The 26,893-nt window shown below is 47.8% G+C and overlaps 1 protein-coding gene across 4 annotated transcripts in view; it reads right to left on the reverse strand.

The window, feature by feature from the left end:
* The window catches only part of shroom3 (shroom family member 3), a 36,129-nt gene extending 14,128 nt beyond the window's left edge, over window positions 1-22,001 (reverse strand). The window contains exons 1-3 of one of the 4 annotated variants that reach the window (XM_047014747.1): window positions 21,141-22,001; window positions 17,057-17,211; window positions 5,290-5,412 (exon numbers count right to left, since the gene is read on the reverse strand). In XM_047014747.1, coding sequence (XP_046870703.1) covers window positions 5,290-5,412; window positions 17,057-17,211; window positions 21,141-21,284 — 422 coding nt within the window. In that variant the 5' untranslated portion in view covers window positions 21,285-22,001. Of the gene's footprint in view, window positions 1-1,261; window positions 1,620-5,289; window positions 5,413-10,890; window positions 11,201-17,056; window positions 17,212-21,140 lie in introns of those variants that run through there. The other 3 variants (XM_047014748.1, XM_047014751.1, XM_047014749.1) reach the window with 3 other exon arrangements.
* Window positions 22,002-26,893: the final 4,892 nt, after the last annotated feature.

The raw sequence follows: 26,893 nt of genomic DNA on the forward strand, positions 1-26,893 counted from the left end.
GACAACATGCAACTGATTCATGATGCCTGTGAACGCAGCTCTTGCAATCTGGGAGACCATCAGCCAGTTCGCTTTTTTAAAAACACATGAAGTGGCTGCATTGTTGAACTCCCAATCCCCCCCCCCCCCCCCCCCCCCCCACTCCCCCTCCCCCCACATCACAGACTTCCACAGCCTACAGCTGGCTGGCTGTTTTTTACACAGCACCAGACTCTTACCTCAACTGTCTATATTCCAGAAAGCAACACAACACACACACAAAAACAGACGCACACAAAAGTGAAACGTATTAAAACCATGAAACTTCAGACACAGGCACATACACTTCTCAGTTTCATCCTGAGAGGGTATAGCTGGACTTGTGCCACTATCCAAGTTAAGTCCTAGTCTGGTTTTGGGCCTGTTTCTCTTGGGCCTGCTTCCGGACCTGGTTCTGGGCCTTCAGCCATTTCAGACTCCAGCTGCAGGATTTCAGTACTCTCACCCCCTCTCCCTGAATCATATCATACCCTCCTGTCCGCCACACCCACCACAAACTGGACACTCAGCAGAGGAAACACAAGCAAAGTTTCACAACACCCTCCAAGTGTGTGGGAGCCAGTGAAGGTTGTATATCAAAACCGGCACTGACAGGAATGACCTCTGGTCTGCTCAACATTCAACACAGGGGGGTCACCACGTTCAGACCCCACACATCCTGAGAGGAAAAGACACCAGACAATGGTGGCTCAGCTGTCTTTGAGACCTCATAAAACAACATATTCTCCTCCAGTCAGTCGATCCCCCGCAATTTGTTACATTCCTCCCCTCTGATGGCAAAGTAAAAAGGACAAGGCTGGTCCAAAGCCAGTGTCCTGTGGCACCCCCACCCCAGAGGCCACATGACAAGCCATCTTATTTCATGTTTGTCAGTGAAGACGATCTTCTTGATCCTGAAAACAGAGCACTTAGCTAAGAAGATCAACAGGAAGAGATGCTATCTCTCCCCCCTTCGGAGGAACATGAAATGTCTCATGCCCCCACAGAACATAATCACTAAAATATGCACACATAAGCATTTCAACTGGCTTCACATATTGCTAACACGAAGATCAACCGAATTCGCATTTCCACCGTCTACAGTTCCAGAGAACACAAGGCAACTTCATTCGTGCTCCACCCAAGCTAGGAAGCCTAGCCTCAGCTCATTACACTTTCAACCTAAAGTCCGAACCAGGCAGCACACCTCTATACGCTACATCTTCAAAAACATCAGGGTTACCTGCCAGTGAACCTGAGCACCCGGGAGATGAGGCCCGTCGCCAGGCCGTTGACGCTGGTCTCCGACGGGGACTTGCACAGCGCCCCATCGGACCTCCCCAGGTCCCCCTTCTTCTGTTTCCTCCTCAGCTTCCTGCGGTAGAAGTCCCGTAGCATGGTCCCCCCCCCTTGTTCACGATGCTACGCTAACGCCGCAACAAGGTTCCGAGCGAGAATGGAAGGCGGGCGGGCGGGCACCGGCTTGTGGGTTAGGGCCAGGGAAGTCGAGCAACCTCATTAGCCCACACAATTAAACGTCATTACCTCACGTGCGATAAAGCATGGAGTAAACATCCTGCCGGGCAGAGTACATGGGCACTGGTAAAGTCACGGTGGAATTAGTGAAAGACAGAGAAGAAAGAGGGAGGGATGGAATGAGGGAGGGAAACAGGGAGGATCTGTAGGGAGGCAGTAGACAAAGAGAGACAGTGAGAGAGAGACAGTGAGAGAGACAGAGAGAGAGAGAGAGAGAGAGAGAGAGAGAGAGAGAGAGAGAGAGAGAGAGAGAGAGAGAGAGAGAGAGAGAGAGGGAGAGAGAAAGTGTGTGAAACAGGGTGAAAGTAAGACAGGAGAAAGATAGGCTGACTTACAGAACCTTCTCGGTCGGAACTGCATTTGAGCACTTTGAGGGGATACAAAACACATGATAGCATGTGGTCACACACACTGAACAATGAGATGCTCTATGGCCCCCTTTCGCTTCCCCTCTCTTCCCAACTTGTATCACTCGGCCACGTGACTCCGGCCCCACTCATCGAGCCACCCCACACCCCAGGCCAATTACCCAGACAGGCGGGCTACGGAGCCCCAAGGAACCCAAATTAGCTTATTATCTGCCATTACTCAGGGTGTGTCATCATTAGGGTGTGCCTCTGAGCTTCCTCTGCCTGGTGGTGACAGCTGTCTGCAAGCTCCTGGCCTGGGCCACCTGGGCCTTGAGAGCTACGCTGTGGTACATCCAACTGGGCCACTGGCTTGGGAATAGACACCTGGGGAAGGAGCCCAGGCAGGAGATGACATGGTGACGTACCCGAGCCACAAAGGCCTACGTTTGTGAGAAAATCCACGAGAATGACAAGAATGCCACGTCCATGCAAACAAACACACCGTTACCGACCCGCACACACCTCTAGCCGTAGGAGCTGGCCCCGGCTGAGGAAGCCGACTGAAATGTTGAACAAAGCTACTCAGGAGCCCTGACACCCAATTCAACATGCCACAAAGAGACGGATTTCCGTGGTGTCCCATGATCCTTTGTGGATCTCCCATGGGAGAAGCAATCCCCGAAACCCAAGCCTCAGGGATTCTGTCTGGCGGGGCGTCAGGGTAGGTGCTGTCAGAGCTGCGGACACTTTCCCAGCATCCCCCCCTTTCCCAGCGTCCCCCAATGTCGGGCTCCATGTTTTTGTCATCGGAGGGAGGACAGACAAGGGTGTGTCCTGCCACGGAAACCTTATCTGCGCTGTGGGGAACGCAGTTTGCCGGGATAAATCTTTTGATGGCCGAGGAAACTGAAATTGGAGAGGGGATTAGACGGACGGGGGTGTGTGCGTGGAGGGGGGGGGGGGGGGGGGGGCGGTCAAAGTCGGGGAGCAGTTCACCACAGAGGATGAGTAGAGGGGGGGGGCAGAGGGGGATGTACGGTGGGGGACGTCTGAGTCTAGGTTGATCTGTCAACATCTGGAGTTATTCGAGTGGTATTTGGATGGTGGATGGAGGAGGAGGGAGGAGGGGGAAGGGAGGAGGAGGAGGGGGGGGGGGGGGGTTAGGGTTAGGGTCGCCTGCCGCCCGAGTTAGGGGACTAAAACCCTAATCCAGGCCCCTGGCACGGCTACTGGGTCTCTGGCTGGAGAAAGATCATGCAGCAGCCCCGTGTTTTCTATCACAACAACATTCTGATGGAGAAAACTGTGAAGACAGGAGAGGCACGGCGAGGGGAACAGAGAGGGGAAGATGTGAGGAGGGTTGGAAAGTATGTGATCTCCAATAAATCTCAGTGGTTTCGGGTTCGGGAAACACTGGTTCCTTTCGTTCCAATAAATCACAACTGGCCAAAGAGCGAGAGAAAGCCCATTGGAGAGGAAAGATGTGCGTTTCGACCGACTCCTGTCTTCCTAAGTGTGCCACCCAGTCCCCTGGGGATCCAAAAGGCCCACTTCCTGCCCCAGGCTCTACCAAAGGACCCCCCTCCTCCCCCCCTCTCTAAAATACATCTGATATCACCCCACAGAAAGGTTATAGGAATTCAGAATACCCCAGCGTCATGCAGAAATCCTCCACCTCGCTCCACAGTGAAGCAGCGACATCTTGGGACCAGCTTAGTGCTTAGCAGACACCATTGTTGTCAAATGGTACAGGGCTAAAACACGGCGCTACCGCTGCTATCAGTCAGCCCAGTCCCTTCCTGTGTTCTATGCTTGAGGAAGCCTAAGACTGGTTGTGGAGATCCCGGGACATTGTTGCGTGAGAGTTGGGTCGGGAAGCCCTCCAAAAAGAAAACCCTGCTGATCAATGGGTGTTTGTCTAGCGAGGTGAAGCTTGAAGAGAAATACATTCTCGGGAGGAAATACCACAGCGATGCTTTACAGCTAAATCAAACATCTTCCAATGTTATCCCTAACCTCGGACAGACCCCGTAGCTCTCTCTTGCTGTTCCTGTCTGTTGCTTGTTTGAAAAGCACTTGACATACGGACGCGAGGTTAGGGCTCCACACAGTGTACGTTGCTACCTGTGCCCCAGCACGTGCAGATCGAAGCCAGTCTTTCACCTTCGCTCTGAACCACACACGACCTCCAGAACCTGAGTGTTCGTGTCTTTTTGTTTTAGTCCCTGTCGCTGTGTGTTTGTGGCTGTGGACTTGAAACCCCCATCATGTCTTCACACTGATGAAACCCACGATGACGAAGCGGCTTTTACAGCCGGTCGCCATGACAATGCCTCTTCATTGCCTTTCATAACAGCCGTGTATTTATGGAGTGACGGCGGAGGGATACGTTTGTTGAATCGTTCTGTTAGCTTTTAACATTCCTACGAAAAGTAACAGTTGTTCTGCTGCGTCATTTGACATCTCCTCAAGCCGGTGCCTTATTAGGATGCAACCCGAAGCACCAGAAGTGGAAAGTGTCGTATTTATAGTATGTTTGTATGGAGCGGGTAGCTTTCTGCCTTGTTTTCTATGCTCAGAACCCTAAAGACTGCTTTGATGCTTTTGATGAAAGAAACCACAGGGGTAGGAGGAGATGGAGAAGCACAGAAGTCTCCCTGCTCGGAGGAGATGGAGGCGGAGGACGCTAGTACTGTACGTTCTCCACAAAGATGGGTGTAACACCGTCGGTTCTCAGACCACACCCGTGTGAGTAACCTGCCTGAGACCAGCAGACTTGTCTCCCAGAGATTAGATCTGGGTTTTAGCTTAGCGAGCTAAGGCAGCGTGGAAGTGACTGGCGGTCACGGCGGGGGTCTCAAGAACAAAAAGCACCTGTAACCCTACCGTTTCACTCTGCTACGCAGGGAAAATTGGGTGCCCACAACCGCCAGGACAAAACCTGTCAACTGTAAACCTGTCACTACGGCGGCATCCTGTATATACATTTCCTCCTCGTTTCCTGTCCACACACGGCGTGAGATATGGCGAAGAGGAAGTGGTACTTCACAATGGTCCACAAGCATCCCTGGGACCTGTCCACTTCCTGTGTGGGAAAAGGAAACGCGGCTGACACCGCAGTTGTAAATATAGTTCTTCCCCTCGCCGGTGACCTTTTCGACGTGGTCCCTCTCCCCTCGCGCAACTAAAAACAAAGAGCCACCTGCAGTCTGACTGGGAGCACTGCAGAGATGCAGCAGGCCACACCCGGAGACACAGATCCTGACAGAGTGAACGCATGCCGACAAAACAACACGTGCAGGGCCGGCCTACGATAGACCGTTCAAATACGGAGGCCCCATACATCATGTAGACAGACCAGAGAAGGCCGCAGATCAGAACCCACCTATTCTTGATGCGCAGTTTTACACCTCCAGAGCACAGCCTGCTGTTCCTGGGGGGTTCCTGGTTGGAGGAGGCCTGGGATGGGGGCGTTTGATCTCCACAAAAGACGCCAGGGCAGCACTCCCTGGACACACACATACACACACACGGTTAGGCTCTGGTACAGTCCGTGAAGCGTATCATTAAGATGCAACCCTTGTCCTACAGGGCAACCCGACCCGAAGGCAGAGCTGCTGTCGGTACCCCCAGAGAAGAATGACGCTACGGGTCTTCTCTGCCCTGAACCAGCTGTCTCCTCTACAGGTGAATGTTTTCCATCTTGCTGTGGTGACTGGTTGATGTGGTCACATACCACAGACTTGTTTGAGGAAGGAGGTTCTGAAGTTGACCCGGGCAACACAAAAGATCCACACACTACTTTTCTGTTGACAAAGTTTGTCAATCTTGTTGGCACTCGGTTCAAGTAGTGTGGGAACAAAATGTAAGGACCAAACGGCAGAATGACCTGGCATGCCGGTAGACCACACAGTAAACCCACTCTGTCGAACTGAACACTTGAGACTGTTCTCACAATGGCCCCTAGTAGGCTACTAGTATTACTCAGCTAGAAAAGGAAACACTGTATGCATTAAATATGGAGAGAAACTCATCCACAATAACATCTTCTGTTTGACCATCCTTACTAACTTTTACAGATGCACTATAGAAAGCATTCTGACTGGTTGTATCACAGTGTGGTATGGGAGCTGCACAGACCGGGACCGCAAGGCCCTACGAAGTGTGGTCCGTTCTGCTGAGTTCATCATCGGCAGGAAGCTCCCAGCCCTACAGGACACCTACCACACACGTTGCCTTAGGAAAGCCAGCAGGATTCTAAGAGACTGTTCCCACCCATCCTTCAGTCTCTTTACCCCGTTGCCTTCTGGCAGGCGTTACCGCAGCATCCGGTCGCGCACACGCAGACTGGACAACAGTTTCTACCCAAGGGTCATCAGGCTTCTCAATGGACACTGATATGGACATTTTTACTGCACACTAGTCACTTATACACTGTCACTTTCAGCTACTGGTTGCTCTTTCAGTAACATTGCACTACTGTACCTCGCCACCAGGCTCCTGTTTGGTCATTGACAAAGTCACTGATCTGTAAATTTGCACTACTGCACTGTACTCCATTTAGGTTAGATTAGTTTATAGGGTTGTAACAGGTTTTTTTTTTTTTTTTTTTTTTTTTTTTTTTCTTTTTTTGTGTATTAGGGTTAGTATAGCGTACTATTTATTGTTATCTGTAATTTAGGAAGTTTTAGTGTTAGGGTTAGTATAGTCGTTTATTTATTGCTATCTGTATATTTAGGAAGTTCACTTATCTAAGCTCAGCATAGATGTAAATTTGTTCTGTGTACTTATATGTTATGTTATGCCAAGTGCTTGCGTTGTCTTGTCTTAAGAATTTCAGTGCCCAGTCTAACCTTGTGTTGCTCTGTGCACCTGACAAATAAAAGACTTGAACTTGAACTTGTTATCTCCCTAATCAGCAAGACTGTAAGACTGGCCTGGGAGACAAACTGAAAATTGTGTGTGTGTGTTTGGAATTGTGTGCACACGCCTGTGCGAGAAGCTGGAATGAGTGTTATCTTGCATCTTCCCATCAAAGTCCAACTTGATGACAAACCTGATGGGCCACCTGGCAGTCTCAGTTACAAACCACATGACACGAGAGTGAACTTTAAACACCGTCTTTCACACAGGCCTTCTTAGGCCTTTTCTGATCAAATCTCATGTCATAAAGATATCAATTAAAATGTTCTCCCACGAATACTGGGATATTCCACCCCCGGGAAGAACAAAATGTAAAGCTTCTCTCAGTTCCATGGTTATGGTTTCGGCTTGGGTTCATTTAAACTCCACTTCCTCTGCCGTCTGTCACACACCATTGTTCCAGAGAAGTCGGCCCCAAATCGGACACTCAGAAATGTACGATATTTCAGCCACTGATCTCATCATAATCCCTTGAGGAGTTAAAAAAAGGAACACGCTGATTTGCAGGATATTGTGTTTATTAAAATCCAAATCTGGGCTCCCCAACTCTGCTCCTGTAAAAGCTCCATTATGAGACTGGGGGCTTTCAAGACGACAAACGAACATAAATATAATCCTATGGCTATAGATTTGACTGTGCCCAGTGGCACTGGAGCTTGATCCCTCTCTACAGTGTTGTTTACCTATGCTACCAATGTCGACTCCCACAACTGTACGGACCTGGAACAATCATTTCCAATCATCTAACACTAAACACAAAGCTTTACTCTTTAGCATCAAATGTGTGTGGGATCATGGGACATTTTGATACATTGAATTCTAACAGGGCTAAACAGGCGTTTGAGTCCATCTCTGCCGGCAAGTGGCTGACGTGAGGTGGCCCTTACGATTCTTTAACAAAGCAACCGTCTTTCTCTACGCAGACCAACAGATAGACAAGACTAATGTGAATGTATCCATTGGCTAAATGTCTGTCTGTCTGTCCGTATGTCTGTCTCTGTCAGGCAGACTGCATGGCGATCAAGGTATGTTCTGTTGACACAGTGTTCATGCTCCCTTTGCTTCTATATTCTCCTCCTCCTAATGACAAAACAGAGAACGAGAGTGAGAGAGCTGAAAGGATGTTTACTCTAACTCCCTTTCATTTTTTCTCTCCCTCCTTCCCACCCTCTACATCAGTTACCGAAGGTGTGTCAATCTGACAAATTGGAGAATGCGGCAATGGCAAAGTCAGGATAGAAGTAAACAACCTCACCCTGCCTCACCCACATCAGACTCCTGCCACCTCAGCCTGCCTCTATCACCCCCATCTTGCCTATGAACATAGTCACTGCTCCCACGTGGATGCCTGCCACGTAACCTGGGTTAGCTAATGACAGACAGACATTATCAGTCTGAGTGCTCCTCAACTGTAATATGAAATGAATAAATAAAGGGTTGGCCTTGTTTGCTAGCTTCAGCTGCTACTCTGTCCATCATGACCTGGGATATTTACATAATTAGAGATGGAACAATGTGGTTGGAGGAAGGGGTGTCTGAGGGGGTTGGCCAATTGAACGTCTCTTCAGACATAGCCCTCGCATTCCACACGTCAACCCCCTTCCCCAACACACACCACACGCATGTTGGGTCGCCAGAGTAACCACACAACCCCGCATGTGCATGTCCCCTCAGACAACTTTGTGATGACACATTGCCCGAGTGTGCACCTGATGTCATACAAATGGTAACACAAAGAGGCAGATGGTAATGGCCCACGAGGCATGCAGTCCATCTTGACATCTACCTTGCTTCTTGACAAGCAGGCATATCCTGAAAAGTGCTGGTAAAAGTTCAGCATCCTAACCTTGCTTTAAACAACAGGTCAAGTCCTCTAGGCCCTCGCCCAACAGGCTGCTGGAATGTTGTGTCACCAATAAATGTTTAATTGTAAAGTATACACAGTCTGCAATGAGTAGCCTACCTACCACCACACGAATCATTGGCAAAACATTAACAAAATTACGTTACCTCGACAAACAAAAACGGGTGTGTAGTCATATGTGTAACATTTTGATCGTATCTTTGAACACTTCGTTTTTTGAAACATTTGAGGGCTACCCTAAATTAATTGCATGGATGGATAGCCTAATGCACGAACAAATAGGTTCACGAAAGATGTGATGAGCTAACCAGCAGGAATGCGCTTTGAATACATTACTCATTAATATCCGCACAGACACATTTCAAGTGCACGATGCGGTGGGGAAAAGCTTTTTAAACTCAAACCAGATTTACTCGTTAGCGGAATGCTAAAGCTAATCCAGAATCCATTATCGTTCAACAGCGTTCCTTTGCGGGCGGCGGTCCAGGAAAGCATCATCCAGGATTGAATCAGCAAACATATTTAGTTTGAGAACAGACAGAGCAAACTTCCTGCATGTCCGCTCACTCTCTGTCCATCTGTCTGCGAGGCTTTCACAGGACCCCCTAGGCCAATTCTAGGACACGCAGCGAGAGGGAGCTAACTAAGCCGTTGTCAAGGAAGCGGCATTGTAATGACCCTGTAATGACTTAAAGCAGAGAATCACATTCTAGAAATGTCTATCAACATTGCTTGACTACAGACAATAGGCCACCATGGGAGAGAGGAAATTAGGAAAGAGAATAAACAGCGAAAGCGAGAAAAAGAGATAGTGGGGGGAAAATGATCAAGCTTTTTTGTTCAGCTGATAGTGTTTATTTGTTGAGGTAATTGGTCAAACAAAATCACTTTTTTCTTGAGAAAGCTTCTGTTCCAAAGGGTCAAATTAGGTATTGAATGTTCCACATCACACACGTCTAAAAGTATTATTTACTTGCATGCCTAACATGGTCAAGGAAAAGTTGTCATTACACTGAGAATGAGAGCTGTTACTTATTACCAAAGGACCACAAGAGAGATACTAGGAAGCACAGATATCATGACAAACCAGGAATCAAGACACACTCATCCACTCACACAAACAAACTCTCATGCAAATTCATCACACCATGAAAAAGTAATGTATCCATACAACCAACATCAACTGGATACATTACTCTGTATGCCCATGATTCCTCCTTTCTCTTCTCACTCGGGCTCCTTTCCTCTCTTTTCCACTGCTCTCTCTCACCCAATCAGAGATAACCTTTACCTTGGTGATGCAGCATAGAAGACTTCATTTTACTACTTGCTCCTGACAGAGTAAGGAACTGGTGTGTGTGTTGGTATGTGTGTGTGTTTGTGTGTGTTTGTGTGTGTGTGTGTGTGTGTGTGGGGGGGGGGGTGGTATGCAGGCAGCAACTGAGGAGAGAAGGACGATGGAGGAGAGAGGGATTGGTAGGGATGGAGGCCTTTTCATTTACAGTTGGTTTCCGTCTTCTCTCCTTTCAATCCCCCCATAACCCATCCTGCTACCCTCCCCTGGCTGGAGGACCCACAAAAGAGTCCACATTATAGAAAAAGGCTTACGGCCCCTCGGCCATTATTACTGCACTCTGGACCCCACATTCACCAGCGCTTAGGGCTAAACCTTGGGAGCTTTGGCCCAGGCTTACTCCAGACTGTGGCTAAATGAACAGCAGGAAGAAGTAGGTACACAGGCAGGCCTGTCAAAGGCCCCCCCCCCCCTCGCCACAGCCCAGGAGGACCACAGCAGACTGGGGCACTCTTAACGCCCAGAGTAGGACCACATGAGGGGAAAGCTGGGGTTACAAGCCCCTGGTCCTGTTAGAGATGGTGGTTGTTGTACTGGAGAGAGTGTGGCTCTTCTGCCTAGCACAAGGGCTGTTAGATACAAGCTTTAGTTTGAACCCAAAACAAATTATACTGTGATGTGATCATTACTGTAGTGACTACTCACTGTACTCCTAGAATAAGGTTTGGATGTGAGGAGTGCGTGCCTGGAGGAGGTATGAGAACATGGAAACACACTGTTTCCACCCGGCATATGCACATCCTAATTTGCATAGGGCTCCAGAGATTCAGAGCTCCACAAAACCCATGCAAAGACATGCAGGTGCACACACACACACACACACACAGAATGAGCAAGCTTCTTACCTTCCTCAAAAAGGAAAACTCTCAGGTGTCAATCAACAGGTAAGATCCTCGCGATACTCATGCTTCAGAAACAAAGTCTCAGTGACCATGGCCAAAGCACCAAGTTTCCTCTCTGCTCTACTTGGAAAGTCCTTGTTCAACCTGAAGAGGCCAATCTTTTTACGAACACACACACTTACACACACAAACATACCACATGCAGGGAGGGCTAAGGCTCCTCATTCTCCCTTTAACAAAAGCAGCTAGGGCTTTTGGCATGTAGCATAACTACTTGCGTCCTCTCTCCCCTCTCGTCCGCACACACAACAAGCACTTAGCAGCCACAAGAGAGGAGTTCAAATTACTTCCCCCCTCTCAGCCAATCAGATGAGCCTCAAAGCTGAATGGAACCTATTGGGGGTGATGTCACAAAGCAGGTTCCACTTGTCCTAACTCTAGGGAGAAGCGGAGGGAGGGAGGCAGGGAGGGAGGGAGGGAGGGAGGGAGGGAGGGAGGGAGGGAGGGAGGGAGGGAGGGAGGGAGGGAGGGAGGGAGGGAGGGAGGGAGGACCATCAGGGATGGGGAGCAGGAGAGTCCGGAAAGGGAACGGGGAGGGAGACAGGGAGAGGCAGGGAAAAAGACCCAGCAGGGAAAAAGAGTGGGTCGAAAAGAAATAGGCGGAGACAGGAGGTAGTAGGGAGTTTCTACGTACCCTGTTAGAGCATCTCGATACACAGTGTAAACTCTACTGTACGCGTGAGTAAGAGACCGAGAGACAAAGGGTATGATGGGGAGGGAGAAAGTAAGCTGCCAATTGCACCCTTTTGTGGAAGGTTGTAGTAAAGGGTCGATAAGACATGACAGGTGTTCGAGTCATGCCAGGTGCACAGTGTCTCACTCACACGTCACTTCTATTGTTAACCTGAGGACCTGACACTAGAGGGGCCGGTCTTCGTCACACCCGCCTTCTCCCACCCTGCACCTGGCCCTGTGACACGGCAGGGCTGTAGGGGGTTAAATTTTGTTCAAGCAACCAAAACGAATTCCCCTATGGTTCAAAGGAAGATGGGAAACTGAACAGTGTATTAGCATGAACCAATAATGCCAAAACCAATAGAATTCCAGGTATTTGACAATATGGGTTAAAGCAGAGCAAGAATGGTCAAGGAAGGTTAAATGAAATACACATTTAATAACATTGCAAATGAATGAAATCAATTACAAGGCAAACATGTTACAAAATGAAGGCTTTAAATCTTACCCACTCTACCGTGATCATTGTAAATCAGAGAGAAAGCAAGAGGTGAGCAAGGAGTAGGACAAGGGAGAACTGAGGAGAAAGTCTCAGGAGATGTAGAATCCAAAGAACAATGCATTACAATTCCCTTTATACACAAGAACAACCAATCAGACCAAATCTTGAATGGGGTGTGAGAGCCATCAACTTGAGACCATCCAGAAACTCCAGACTTTAGCACATGAGAGGTGGAGGCAGGTTTGACACCCAGCCTTACAGGGCCAAACTCCTCATCTGCTCTGTCCTAACAAACCCTGGAGGGAGGAAGAAAAGGAGAGGGTATCGGACAGGAAAGAAATGATCCTGTCACGGAAGAAGAAACAGCACTTGGGCTGTGGTTTTCCTGTACTTATAAATGTATTCACTGTTCTTCACCCAGACTGACCAAGACAGTCACGCTAAGCACAGAACCCAGGACTACAACCAGCTCACCAGTGAACCTCCACCACAGAGACAGATGGACAGCATGCAAACCAACAAAATCGGACGCATTTCTCTGTCCCCCTTGTTCAACTAGACCTGGACAGGGCTGAACCAACCCAACATCTCCAGCCACTCACCCCTGTTCCCTGTTCCCTGTCTCACTACCCGTATATCCCCCCCCCCCCCCCCCAACTATCTCCCATAACCCAGCCAACGGCCCCTCACTCAGGCAGAAGTAACCTCCCAGACTGTCGCATCTTTGTTTGCTTATGGCACACGTCTATTCAGCTGTGGGCAGAGACATGGGCAGGCAGGCAGGCAGGCGGGCGGCAGGGAGTCTCTGAGTGAGAGCATGTCGTGCAGAGACAGGGGGACATGTGAGAGACTGAATCTGGTGGGCAGCAAGCGAAAGATGGGGGTGTTGTTTTTCATCAGGAAAGGTTCCACTTCAGTTCAGGAGTCTGGTGGGAAAGCTGGACAGGTGCCCAGCAGCAGCAGCAGCACTACAAGCACCATCATATCAGATAGGACGTTATTTACTGTATCACATGACAGGACTTACAAAGAACGTCGGGTTCTTTATTGCTATGTTGCCAACGACATCTATGTACATCAAAATAAAACAAACGAAAGAAAATGATAGGTTAGACATTTTTAGGTTTTCTTTTGCATGAGCTGGCTTATATATATTACCAAACAGGGTTACATTTTAACTGTTGAAGGTGAATGAACAAGAGTGCGGCACGCACACAAATGACTGCTGTCTGTCAAGTTTTGCCACATTCGAACAGATATGTCGGTGTCCTCATAAAACTCAAGCTTTATGTCAGTCGGAGGAGAATCAAACAACAAGGGATGAAAAAGGCCTGCCATCTTGTCATTGTCTCTCAGGACACTGTTAAAAATTTACAGCATGTCTGTGTCTTAGCCATGAGTCTTATGACTGTAGTAGCATAGTAGCAAGTCAATGGAAATTTCCATCCAAATCCATCCCCACAGACCAAACACACACAAAAAGGAATGACATTAGTCTGACTCTTTGACTTACGGTTCACTTCAAGCCTTGATGAAATGGACAGTTGAATCGGAGCCTAACTAACCACCAACACAGACCCCAAACCTGAGTGTGGAATGGGATGAAACGTTTGTGTGAGTCTGAATCCAGACTCCTTGTTGTTAAGGGTTGTCAAAGGTCAATACTAGCTGTGCATCCTTGTTAGCGCTGGAGGGTCAAGGTTCTGTTTGATAAGGAAACAATCGAGCAAACGCAACAATAAGTAGAAAAACAGAGATAGAGAGACATAGAAATAGAGTGAAATAGATAGAGACAGAATGAGACCACTCTTCTCATTAGCAGCAGTAACCACACAACTGTATTAGGTCCTGCATTATACAGGCACAAAGCATGAGACTACAGCGTGCCAGTGCAACAATAAACATCCCCCACCGTTAGAACTGACTTTACCGCTAGCCAACCAGAGCCAAGGCTTAGCCTGTAGGGAGCCAATGGTGTCTCGCAGTCTCTCGAGTGACATCATCACACAACACGCAGATCTCTATTAGCAACATGTGTCCCATTTACAGACATCGGGAGGAATCCCAATTTGGGGTTTCCCAAAGGGCACATACCTAACGCAGTCTCCTCCAGAGTCTGGGTTCTCATCCATCTTCAGACAAGAGCTGGTGTCTGGCCTCGCTGCGCATGAGAGCATTTGTTTTTTTTCCCCATGCACTTCCTCCTTAGAGCTTAGCCAATCAGCATTGAGATCGGGTAAGCTGAGGAAGTCCAGACAGATGTGCGCTCATAACGGATAAACGAGGTAAATGCACACACGCAGGTAGGGTATGTGAGCTTGTGTCCACGGGGTACACAGGAGATCCTGGTTTAGACGTGTGTATCCAGGCTGGGTCCCTCTGAGGGCAGTCCATCAAGGGTATGACCCTGGCACGCAAACCTCCGCAGGTACAGTTTCGCCCCGACTACCAAGCCCACTCCTACCTCCAATCCTCCTCACGTCATCCTGTCCCCCAACCCATCCCCTTCACATCCTTCCCCCCTCACCCAGTCCAAAGTCCTGTTTGCGTAACTACAGTGTGTAGTCCCTTCTAGAAGGTTCTCTTGCCAAACGGTCACGCCCCGGGCTGCTCCAGCCATGTGTTTTCGGGCGCAAATTTCCTGGCTGTGAGGCCATTCGCTTGCCAGCACAGCCTAGAGCTATCTGGACACTACCGGACTACCGGCCATCAAGAAGGAGCTGTTTGTTCAGGGCTCAGCAGAGTCAACACCGTGCTAACCTGCAGGGGTGTCAAGCTCAGCAGGCAGGCAGACCGCCAAACATCGGACAAGGAAAGCGTGCAAGTCTCTTGACTTCCGCAACTGACCTGGACTCTGGACCTGGATGCAAATGAGCATCCTCTCTGGCTCTGTGGCTGGCTGTCTCTTTCCTCTCTCTCTCTCTCTCTCTCTCTCTCTCTTCTCTCTCCTCTCTCTCCTCTTCTCCTCTCTCTCTCTCTCTCTCTCTCTCTCTCTCTCTCTCTCTCTCTCTCTCTCTCTCTCCTCTCTCTCCCCTCTCATCTCCTCTCTCTCTCTCCTCTCTCTCTCTCTCTCTCTCTCTTCTCTCTCTCTCTCTCTCTCTCGCTCCTCTCTCCTCTCCTCCTCTCTCTCTCTCTCTCTCTCTCTCTCTCCTCTCCTCCTTCCTCCCTCGTTCTACCCTTCCCCCCTCTCCGTCTAGGTGCCGGAGGTGAAGGCAGGGTGTTGCCCGACTGGTCGCATAGGCCAGCCGTGGTTTCTCCTCCTCCTCCATCGGTGCACTCCTCCTCACCTCCACTCTCTCCCAGCTCTTGCCCTTCTCCTTTTCCTCAGAGAGGCCTCTGCGCTAGACCTGAGCAGTCAGGTAGGTAGGCAGTGAAGCACATGAACCTGAGCCCCAGCCCTAGGCCCAAGTCTCTGCCCCGACAAAGCCAGGTGTGGGACAATGGCCGCCATTATGGCATGTTATTAGCCAGAAGAAAGGCCTTGACTGTGTGGACAGAGTGAGTCAGGGGGGTGAAGTCTTTTATACTTTTGGGCTCACACACAAACACACGTACACACACAAACACACACACAAACAGGACTAAGCCTGAAGCGAACACTAGACTCCATAGCCAGTAAATTAGGAAGCTGCACCACTATGCTTACTACACCCCAAAAGACCCATCCTTCTCTTTCTTTCACTCCCTAACTTTCTCTCATTCCCTCTTTCTGAGACAACAATCTGTTGCCATGCTGTTGCTACCATGCATCCGGCAACCTGGGTTTTTTTTTGTTCGTCGTTTTATGACACCTTCGAGGCTGTAAATTCATATTAACAGACCTCCTTGACACCTGTCACACAGACGACTCCTGGAGGTGCGCCCTCTAGAGGACAACTGAAAAGTTTTGGCTGAGACCCAAACTTTCCCCTTTTAGATAAGAGTGACACAACTCTTCCCGTATCAATCCTAGGTTGCTACATCTGCTCCCGAGATATAAGAGGATGGATTAAGGAGTACTGTACTTACACTGACACTACCTAGCTACCAAAGATGAGGCACAATGAGGCCGGGGGAGGGCTCCACCTCTCTGTCCTCCTCGGGGGTGTCAGATACGGCCACCAGGCTGTCGGCATGGTGATAACAAGGGGCATGCTGGGAGCATGGACATCCAGCCAGAGAGAGGGGACAGGGCACTCAAAACACCACCCACCCTGTTATCTACAAGTGCTGAAGCATGACCACTTCACCACTGCAGCCACCACCACTGATCTACTTTCTGAGAAAGGAGAGTTGTACAGTCCTGTTCAGTCGTTCATTCATTGATATGTAGCCCAAAAGGAGAATGTCAACGAGGTAGGATCAACGTTTCGAACAACTTCCTAAACCACCGTAGGCTCCATGACAGGTGGGCAGACTGACTCGAGGTCAAACAGACAGAGTGCAGACCAACAGTGGTGCGAGGTGTGTCTCCGTTTGTGTGTATGTGTTTGTGTGTGTGAGAGAGGAGGAGAGAGCAAGTGTGTGTGTGTGTGTGTGTGTGTGAGTGCATTGGTAGGTATGTGTGTGTGTGTGTGTGTGTGAGAGAGAGAGAGAGAGAGAGAGAGAGAGAGAGAGAGAGAGAGAGAGAGAGAGAGAGAGAGAGAGAGAGAGAGAGAGAGAGAGAGAGAGAGAGAGAGAGAAAGAAAGAAAGAAAGAAAGAAAGAAAGAAAGAAAGAAAGAAAGAAAGAAAGAGAAGAAAGAAAGAAAGAAAGAAAGAAAGAAAGAAGAAAGAAAGAAAGAAAAAGAAAGAAAGAAAGAAAGAGAGAGAGAGAGAGAGAGAGAGAAAGAGAGAGTGAGAGCATGTACGTACAGGCATGTGTAAGTAGAAGGGTGTTTAAGAGTGCGTGTAGGTGGGGGGGGGGGGGGGGGAGGGATGCTGGGGGGATGCTGGGGTGGGATGCAGGGGGGTACCTGCGTACGGTGAGTCGCAGAGTCTTGTAAGAGCCTTTGACCAGAGATATGGCCTCCTGTCTGAAGCCGCTCAGCTCCACCTCGTTGATGACCACCACTCTGTCTCCCACCTGCAGGGGGTGTTCTAACCTGTCCCCTTTCCCACCTTCCTCGACCTATAGAAACAAAGATTGGACACACACACAGACTCGTAAATGGAACACCACCTCATTCACCTAAAAAACAAAAGCCAGCACTAAAATCAAGAAGGTGCAATCCCTGCTGGAGTCAAACCCGCACTTTTACAGTCGCTACTGCAATACCCACCCCCGTCCACCCTTCCAAACGATATTTACTGTCCTGTCACCAGGATCATTATGACATGTGAATAGCTATGGGGGGGCGGGGGGCAGGGGGGGGGGCAGCGGTTGGTGCTCCTGTTTGTGCAGAGGTCAGGTTCTCAAACATTGCTCTCTCGCTCCAGCTCCCTCCGTCGGGAGATTAGCGCGGGGTTGACGTGATGCATTCTCCAGTGGCACATCGTACCGCGGTGCGGGAGGTGTGGCAGGAATGTGTCACCCCTCATTACGGCTGTGGCCGCTGTGGGGGGTCAGCGAGGACCCCGCCTCCCGCGCTCCGTCTGAGGAGAGGTGCTGGTGACTGGGAAGCGCATGCTTGGGGTAACGTTCTAGCCGTTCCCCAGGGAAACGTGGGTATTGTCGTTTACTGTACGAGCCAGGTCATGTTTGTTGATCCCTCCCACCCTCTGCTTTGAAGACTGTATTAGCCTCAAACATTATCCTCGTGTAGATGAGACGGTGCATGTAACTTCTTTCAAATACTGTGAAAAAAAAGCTTTTGGTCGGCTGAAAGAAGAGCACAAATGGGGAAAATAACCATGCCAGATTCTTTTGACTTGTCTTCTCTTGACAGGCTTTTCGTGTACAATGTCTTTTGAAGCCTTTCCGGAAAAACGTTGCTGTTGCCAGCTTGAAATGACTCGAGCCATACAGTAGACGACGGGACATATTTTGAATAATTTGGAGAAGCAGGCGTGGAGTTTTAACACTATCTCAGTAGAAAAGAGTTGGAGACCGCAGAAAAGGCTGAGAGGAAGATTTGCTTAACTTGGTGGCCAAAGGGTCTGAAAGGGAGTCTTTTATTACAGATGTGCTGCCAAGAGTCTGACAATGAATCTATTAATATGGACTTGGATGAAAAGACTAATTCTCTTGACCTTTCTCTGACCCCGCTCCCACAAACCAAAGGTCACAGTGACAGCATCCCAAAGTGCTAATACACTGTAAACAATTCACAGCTTTTCGAGACAACCCCCATGAATGAACACTGAAGGAAAGAGAGATTTAAAAAATCAGTATTCAGTAAACATACTACGTATGTTTGGATTTGCTATCTATTTTTTTCCTCTCTCCTTTTGTTGCTTTTCAGACTAGCCGAGCTCTTGCAAATTCCGTTGCTGACACTCTCTCTCTCTCTCTCTCTCTCTCTGTCTTGGATCACTGCCAGAACCCTGGCCTGCATTCCGGATTGTACTCTTCCCTGCTGTAGAGGAGGTGTTTGGGGAGCTGGAGGGCCAGGGGACTGGAGGGTCAGGGGACTGTAGGGTGAGGAGGCTTGAGGGCCAGGAAGGTCAGGAGGCTGGAGGGCCAGGGGACTGGAGGGCCAGGGGACTGGAGGGTCAGGGGACTGGAGGGCGAGGAGGCTTGAGGGCCAGGAAGGTCAGGAGGCTGGAGGGCCAGGGGACTGGAAGGTCAGGAGGCTTGAGGGCCAGGGGACTGGAGGGCCAGGGGACTGGAGGGCCAGGGGACTGGAAGGTCAGGAGGCTTGAGGGCCAGGGGACTGGAGGGCCAGGGGACTGGAGGGCCAGGGGACTGGAAGGTCAGGAGGCTTGAGGGCCAGGGGACTGGAGGGCCAGGGGACTGGAGGGCCAGGGGACTGGAAGGTCAGGAGGCTGGAGGGCCAGGGGACTGGAGGGCCAGGGGACTGGAAGGTCAGGAGGCTGGAGGGCCAGGGGACTGGAAGTCAGGAGGCTGGAGGGCCAGGGGACTGCAGGGCCAGGAGGCTGGAGGGCCAGGGGACTGGAGGGTCAGGGGACTGGAGGGCCAGGGAACTGGAGGGCCAGGGGACTATAGGGACAGGAGGCTGGAGGACCAGTATGCTCTTGACCAGGTTAGGATCTCTCCAACAACTCAACTGTGATTGACCAACCTCTGACCATCAGTAGCAGTAAAGGTACTAAATCTCCAGAGTCACAATTTATATACTTGGGGCAGGGACAGTGGGGCAGGGAAGGCAGAGAAAGTGGTGGGTCGGCAGGAGGGGAGCATATTGTACATGCTTCTGTGTGTGTGATCCAGCAGGGAGGCTGGAGGCGATGACACAGCGGCCCACATCTCTGCACTAAGGCAGATTAGACAGCCTGCCCAGAGAGCTAGGCCCAAGCACTGAAAGGAGACGCTCAATAACATACCCTCCACCAGCCCACACCCTGCCTGCTAACACCGGCCTCACGTTGCCCCTTCCTTCAGCCCTATCACCACCGGCGGCTCACCGGGTGAAAGCATGGCGGAAACAAACACTCCAATATCTAATCTGCTGTGTCGTGCTGTTGCTGGTGCATCCCAATACAACGTGGGTTTCCTTCCTTCCGTTTATTTCCGTGTATAGAACAACTTGCAACAAGCTCCTGGGATTCTTCTGACCTTGTGGGATCTATTTAATGGTTTCCTTCATCCATCACTCTTGTGTTTGTGATGGCTTAGACAGCACTGGCCAGCATTGTGCCATACAGGCCTGGCTGTTTGGACACTGGGCTGGCCCAGACAGAGGCATTTCCCTCGGAATCCAAAATCCCCAAATATGGCTGTAGCTGCTGTGTGTCTCTCAGTCTGGCATTTCAGCTGATATTCTGTACTTGTTTCATAGTAACGCAGACTTTAATAGAGTACACCATGGGAAATGATTCAAAATCAAAGCCATCGACTTGTGGAGAGTCCATGTTAACATGAATCAGTCAGGAGTCAGGTGACTGAGCGGTTATGGAATCCGGAATAATAATCAGAAGGTTGCCGGTTTGATTCCGGGACGTGCCAAAATGACGCTGTTTTCTTGGACAAGGCACTTCACCATTGTTGCTTGGGGAAATGTCCCTGTACTTACTGTAAGTCGCTCTGGATAAGAGCGTCTGCTAAATGTAAAATGTAAATCTACCCTTTCTGAAATAAAGCTTACAGGGCTCTATTTAACATCAGTCTTTACATCCTCAACATCAGTCTGTTCCCTTAACCCCCCAAAACAATGAGCTTATCTCGACCAAACGACTCCTCCCTATCTTTCACGTAAGAAAACCCCTATCAGAGGAGGGGGTCAGTCCTAAGACATTTCAAGGATGACTGATGAGAACAGGGTTTAAAAATGTACACCCCTTCAACAACAACAACAACTTATGATCCAGTCTGCAGTCTACTGGGCCTGGTTGAGATCATGTATGACCAGACTGTGCCAACCATGAGACAGCAGATAAGTAGTCATGCTTCTGTTTGAGTGAGCAAAGAGGTTTACCAGGGAAGCAGTCATGCTGAAAGGACTCATTCAGGATGAGGTCATGAATTCTTGGTGATTGGGCATTGTTTGGACAAGATCTTTTTTTTAGGACGGATGTTAAAGGAACAAATAAATATGGTTCTGAATGGATACAGTCTCATTTGAAGCCACTTGAGGAATCCATTACTTCATAATCATGCTCATGGACAAAGTAACAATAACTGTTATCAGATATATTCAGTTCCAGCATGTTTTGCCTACTGGACATGGCACCTCAGTTGCCATGATAGTAAACTGAGCAAAAATCCATGTTTACCTATTTGCTCTAACTGCTCTATGGCAATAAGTAAAGTGCAAGCAAGTACTAATCTAAATTCTACAACCATGATGAAGAGGAGATTGTATCTAATACATACATCCATTGACACTTCACAAACGTTTTGACAGCTTTCTTCAAGGGGAAGGACTCAGCAATGTGATGGGGAATGTTGTTAGGGAATGAGGAAGTCAGGTGTAGTAGAACAAACACCTGATACCTTACCTTGGAGATTATTAGTGCTTCTCCATGCTCGAGGCCACCTTTGAGCGTGAAACCCCACGGAGCCCCACCCTGGAGACGAACCTCAACGAAAACCGACTTTCCTCTCTGGATGACTGTACTGTAACTGCACAGACTGCTTTCCATAATCGAGAAGACGGCGAAAAGGTTCGGACTGACGGGTATTCCTATTCAGTCCATTAGTAACGAGGAAGGATAAATAGAGAAAAAATCATGTTTAAAAATATTCCTTTTCCTTTTCTTATTAAAATCCGCACCAAACGAAGCAAGGAATGTCCACTCCTATGTGATAAATAGTTTCCCCGCATTACCAAGTGGAGCAGCGAGTGAAACATAATTTGTAACCGCAGTGCATTCTGTTGACAGTCAACACAAAAAAGTTACTTCATGAAAAAAACAATTCAAAAAGTGTAACATTTCCAATGTAAAAAACAAAAATATACTTGATTAGCAAGCTTCCTGTAGTAGACTATAACTTTAGGCTACTTTTAATCGTTTGTCAGCCCTTTCCCTCTTCCGACTTTATTTTACCATCACAATAGAATTTGCTACAATCCACTGGGTTGGGAGAAAGGAGAGCGCTCTTTGCCTCGCTGTGAGCTTGGTCGAAGCGAGATTAGGTCAATTTGCACTGTCAGAAAAAGTATTGCCCACCAGATTTCAGCACTTGTTTTGCGTACTTTACTCAAAGCTTCAACGTAGAGTTCCCAACAACATTTGAAGAGATTTGTCTGCTGCAGAAATCATGCGAATCGCAACGATCTCATCTTGCTCCCTTGATGCGATTTTAACTTCCCTCAGTCAGTCCCATGGATGCAAAACTTTGTTTCCCCCCTCCTCTGTGTAGTCCCGTCACAGTCAATGGATGAGGTGGTGCGTAATGCGCATGTGTGTGGGGATTGATTCATTGCAGTGCCCGCTTCTTTATAAGTCAAACCATTGTCGAGTCAAAAATACGGACCTGTCTTTGTCTATTGAACAACATGACGGTTTTATTTATTTATTTTTACTTTATTACTTACTTTTTTTGTATCCCACGGTCATTTTACTTGATGATGATGACTATTTTGTCGAAGTTTCATCTCTAGGGCTGGAGGGATCATTCTTCATGATAAATTCGGGTATTATAATGTGTGTGTCTGTGGGGGGGGGGGGGGGGGGGGGGGGGGGGCAGGGCTTCCCATGACTACATCCATATTATTTTATGTCCACCCCAAAAAGTGTAAAGATACCTGTTGAGCAGAGCAACCATGAAAGCAATAGTCGACACCCAACACTCTAATAATTACAGATGAAAAGGCTCGGATATTGTATTTTCACCCGGAGGGTGTTTTCTCATATTGAGGTCAGGTCTGTATAATGTCTGCAATACATTGTGGTAGTTTTCTAAGTAGACTGAATACTTTAATGGGATTTACTCTTCATTATTTCACTAGTGTAGTGCATCAGTACTGGTCTAACAGGAAGTATTGGTCTGCATTCCTATGTTATTGTGCCCCTATTGGCAGTATCCTCTCTATCCTACAATGTGAGATGGTTTTGCAATAAGCAAAACTGCTAAGCTCTCATGTTAAAAAAGTGGATCTCCATTTGTATTTATTTATAGTACTGAGCCCTACACTCTCTTGAAGTATCAGCTCTTGGGTAAGGGTTGTTTCAACAGGGCAGGGCAGGGCCGGGCAGGGCAGGGCAGGGCAGGGCAGGGCAGGGCCGGCCAGGGCAAGGCCGGGCAGGGGATTCCTCAGTCTGGGTCAGAAAGCTTCAGGCCCCTCTCTACTGCTATGAGCAGGGAGGTGCTAATTGAAGTGTCAGCAGTCGATGCTGTCTTTTGATGAACATACTTCTTGATGCAGTGTTAATGAAAGCTACAGCTCTGGAACATTCTACCACACGGTGCCACTCCATTTGTCCCTTTGTGATGATTATGATCCATATTTTTTTATTTTTTTATTCTGACAATTACAATTGAGATGATGACACGTAATAGAGATTTCCCTCCCCCCAAAAATCTAGATCTGTGTTATTGCAAAGACTGTAAACAGATATCACTCAGTTATATATCAAATATTTCACTTACAATCCAGATACTGTATCCATTGGAGCTGGGAATATTATATAATTATATGTTATATAATATTATACATAGTCGAAGATGACTGGTGAACATTTCAAAGTTGAGGATGACTGATTATCATTTTAATGTGGCAATGATGAGGTCTCACCCTGTAGGGGCCCCTGAAACAGACATGAGGTCATTTGATACCCACAGTAGGTATGTCTCATGGTAACAATGTGCAGAGGGTTTGGAGTTTAAAGCAGAGCCCCACTTAGGAACATTGTTTGGTCTTCATACACCAGTCAGGAACAGTTGAGTTTCACAAGTGTTTGGCTTTTCTCAGAGATCAGCGGTCCCACAGCTGAGGTGAGAGGAGGAGGAGGTGGTGTGTGGCCTCACAAGATGAAAATGAATTTCAGTCATCTCAGAGACAAATAATCTCTCAGACGAATGTTTTCAGTGGGGTGCAATCAAAGGAAGCAAAGGGTATTGGGTTCCGTTTTATTAGATTCTGGTGTCCTTTGGTAAAAGAGAAAGAATGTTTTCACAGTTCGACGGGACATTTATTTTCCTGTTCTAACTGCAGCTGGGGGCAATTTGACAAGGGGCAAAAGCCATGTTTTGATTCTTTTCAAGTCCAATTGGGACAGATTCATTTTTTTTTTTATGTGGAAATGGAAATGGGGAATGGAAAACACATCCGTATGGCCTAAGAATGGCCCTTACATTTAGTCATTTAGCAGACGCTCTTATCCAGAGCGACTTACAGTAAGTACAGGGACATTCCCCCCGAGGCAAGTAGGGTGAAGTGCCTTGCCCAAGGACACAACGTCATTTGGCACGGCAGGGAATCAATCCGGCGACCTTCTAATTACCAGCCCGACTCCCTCACCGATCAGCCATCTGGCCCTTACAAACTTCATGTTTAAACGACAGACACACAGAGTGTTGGCAGTGGGCGCCATGGTGAGTTAATGATGTCATCACGTTTGAGGCTCTCCCCACTGTACATCTGCTACAATTCAAAGCATGTCCTGATGACCTCATTTTAAAATTATCATTTACTTTGGGCCCTAATGAAGAAATACAAATATGGTTGCATCTTGTATAAATGGGACGTTGCCTCTTATCCATCCCAACCAGATACCACTGTTCAGAGGGGGGCAGTATTGAAACACAGACAGATTTCTTGATGTAATATATTTGCATATATAACAAAAAGAACAGTGTCTACAGTAACAGGGGCTGCAGAAAATGTCAATTTCTTTCGGATTATCTCTCAAGTTCATCAAATTGTATTTTATTTTCTTTAGAACACCAACAAATGCGACAGAATCTGTGCATTATGGTAAATACGTGACTTCAATGGATGGCTTAATGAGGCTGATGTCAAATGATTTAATTGAACTTAAAGTCACACTGGTCTAACAAGGGAACATTCCCCCAATCCAAGCATTACGTCACAACATTGACACCAGCTTTTGCCAACAGCCCCACCTGCTGTACAAAGAGCTACACTGTAGGTCATGGAGAGGTCTACAATGATAGGGGTACAGCATAATGACATTTGAAAGGCGTAAGTAGTGAGGGATCAGACCATGTCCTTTACGCTGCTCAAAAGCTCTGACACAGCCTGCGCTGGAGCAGTGCATTGGGGAAATGTGACATCATTGACTAAGTGGCTCTAACCCCAGGTCATTTCTTGGAAACACTGATGGGTTCCCATTGCAGATTCAGCCTCTTTAAACAGAAATGTGGACATTGCATTTCATTGTACTTGAAACCATGGCACCAAAGGAATTCTTTTGGAGAGTCATACTGTTGGTTCTATTTGTGTGTCCTGGTTTTTTTTTCTTTTTTCTTTTCACCGTGGTTCAGCTTTTTATAGACTGTCCCCACTGAAGGTCAGTGGTAGTCATAGCGATATTGCACTATGAGGAGTGGTATGTTTTATTAAAAGTCCTCCTCAAAGGTTGGTAACATTATGACACAGTGCTATACACAGTTCTTTAAAACAATGATCAATAAGAGCTTCATCACATATGATTCAAATATTCTCAAATGTTCATATAATCTCCTTTGGAATTTGATTTGTTTGAGGGGATTTCACACAGCAGTTATATTCCACACACAACACATGCATGCATCCACCCACACATCCACCCACACACACACACTGACTTGAGAAAAGTAAAAAGATGCCACGCAAACGTGTCAGTCCTGTTCACCTCCACAGAGTGAAAGGGGTCAAATGGTCCAACAACAAGAATCTCACACTTCAGTCGACAGTCTGTCCTCGTATGAGGAGATCACGGGCCGTCCAGCATGCCTCACTGAATGTCAACACTACTCTGTTCCGACCCGACCTTTCAGCCAGCAAACTGACAAGTGTAACCGACACTACTGTGTCACTGATGTCTGCTCAGTAAGCCCAGTGTCCAAATAAAGGGTTACCTTGAACGCAGCCACCCTATGAGCATGCACACTCTCCATTCTCAAATGAGCACAACAGACATTTCAGCAGACTATCATTAATGTTGTACCGTCATACGTTTACATCAAGTTTGTTGATGGTCGATCAGGTGTCACCTTGGAAAAACACTCTTACCATTCCTTAAGAGTGTCAATGGAAAGGAGGCAGTAAAGTGACAACCCCAAAATTGATTTTTCTAAACTTTGTAAATGAGGTCCTTGAACTAATGCCATGAAAAATCATGCCATCAAATCCTGCACTGCCCTTGAATGTGGATGTTGCTCTTGCCCTTTGAGCTTTGTAAATACCATCAGGTCTCTCTCCAACAGCGATACAGACAGCTCCCTTTTACTTTGGTTCTCCTGCCAGGTTCCTCAGGCCAAGGGGGAAGTGTACAACTCCTGGTTTAGTGGTTGGAGTCAGACCGTAACACGCACCCACTCAGTGCAGATGAAATGAATCATTTACAGGGCTGGCAGAACACTAAGCACGCTCCACTCATGTCTCTCTCACAGAATGAATTAAAGATGGAGAGCTCTTCAAATAAAGGAATACACATTCTCGGTTAACATCTACTGGAGTGGAGTTTTTTTCTAATAGTGACTATAATACCGTATTCGGCTACCTATAGGTCATTGTTTTATCAGAAGCAGATTCAGGACGCATGCATTTCAGATTTTCCATGTTTTTATAACTCTTTCTTTACAAATAATTTGCGGTACCTAATGTGATGCCAAACAAGCAACTAAAAGGTTAAAGATTTTAGCCAGGCAACCTGACATTGAAATCAGTGCATAACTCAAGAGCAGGTTTAAATCACATTGACATTTTCCAACTGAGACGGGACTCTGCATCGGATAAAGAGTGCTTTTAAGGCAGAGAATAGACTAATAAATCCTGCATGAACCTCCTCATCCAAAGCAGCCAGGTCTTTCAGAAAACAGCAGGCCTAAATATTTTAAAACTACTGTTGTTAGAGAAAAAAAAAGGCATTATAGCAATGGGCTAGTTCTAATTATTAAAGTTTAACTACTGAAAAAATATATAGTACAGTATACACGCCATACAAATTTTTTGCCAAGTCAATATTCTGATCTTATATTTTTTCCAAACACGTTTCCAGTTCCAAACCACATCCATCTGAATAAGTGAGTATAATCAATTTCAGGTGATGCCAAATTATTGATGAGGGAAGCTTTGGCTTCA

Source organism: Hypomesus transpacificus, unplaced genomic scaffold (genome assembly GCF_021917145.1).
Source record: "Hypomesus transpacificus isolate Combined female unplaced genomic scaffold, fHypTra1 scaffold_27, whole genome shotgun sequence".
NCBI classification, from domain to species: Eukaryota; Metazoa; Chordata; class Actinopteri; order Osmeriformes; family Osmeridae; genus Hypomesus; species Hypomesus transpacificus.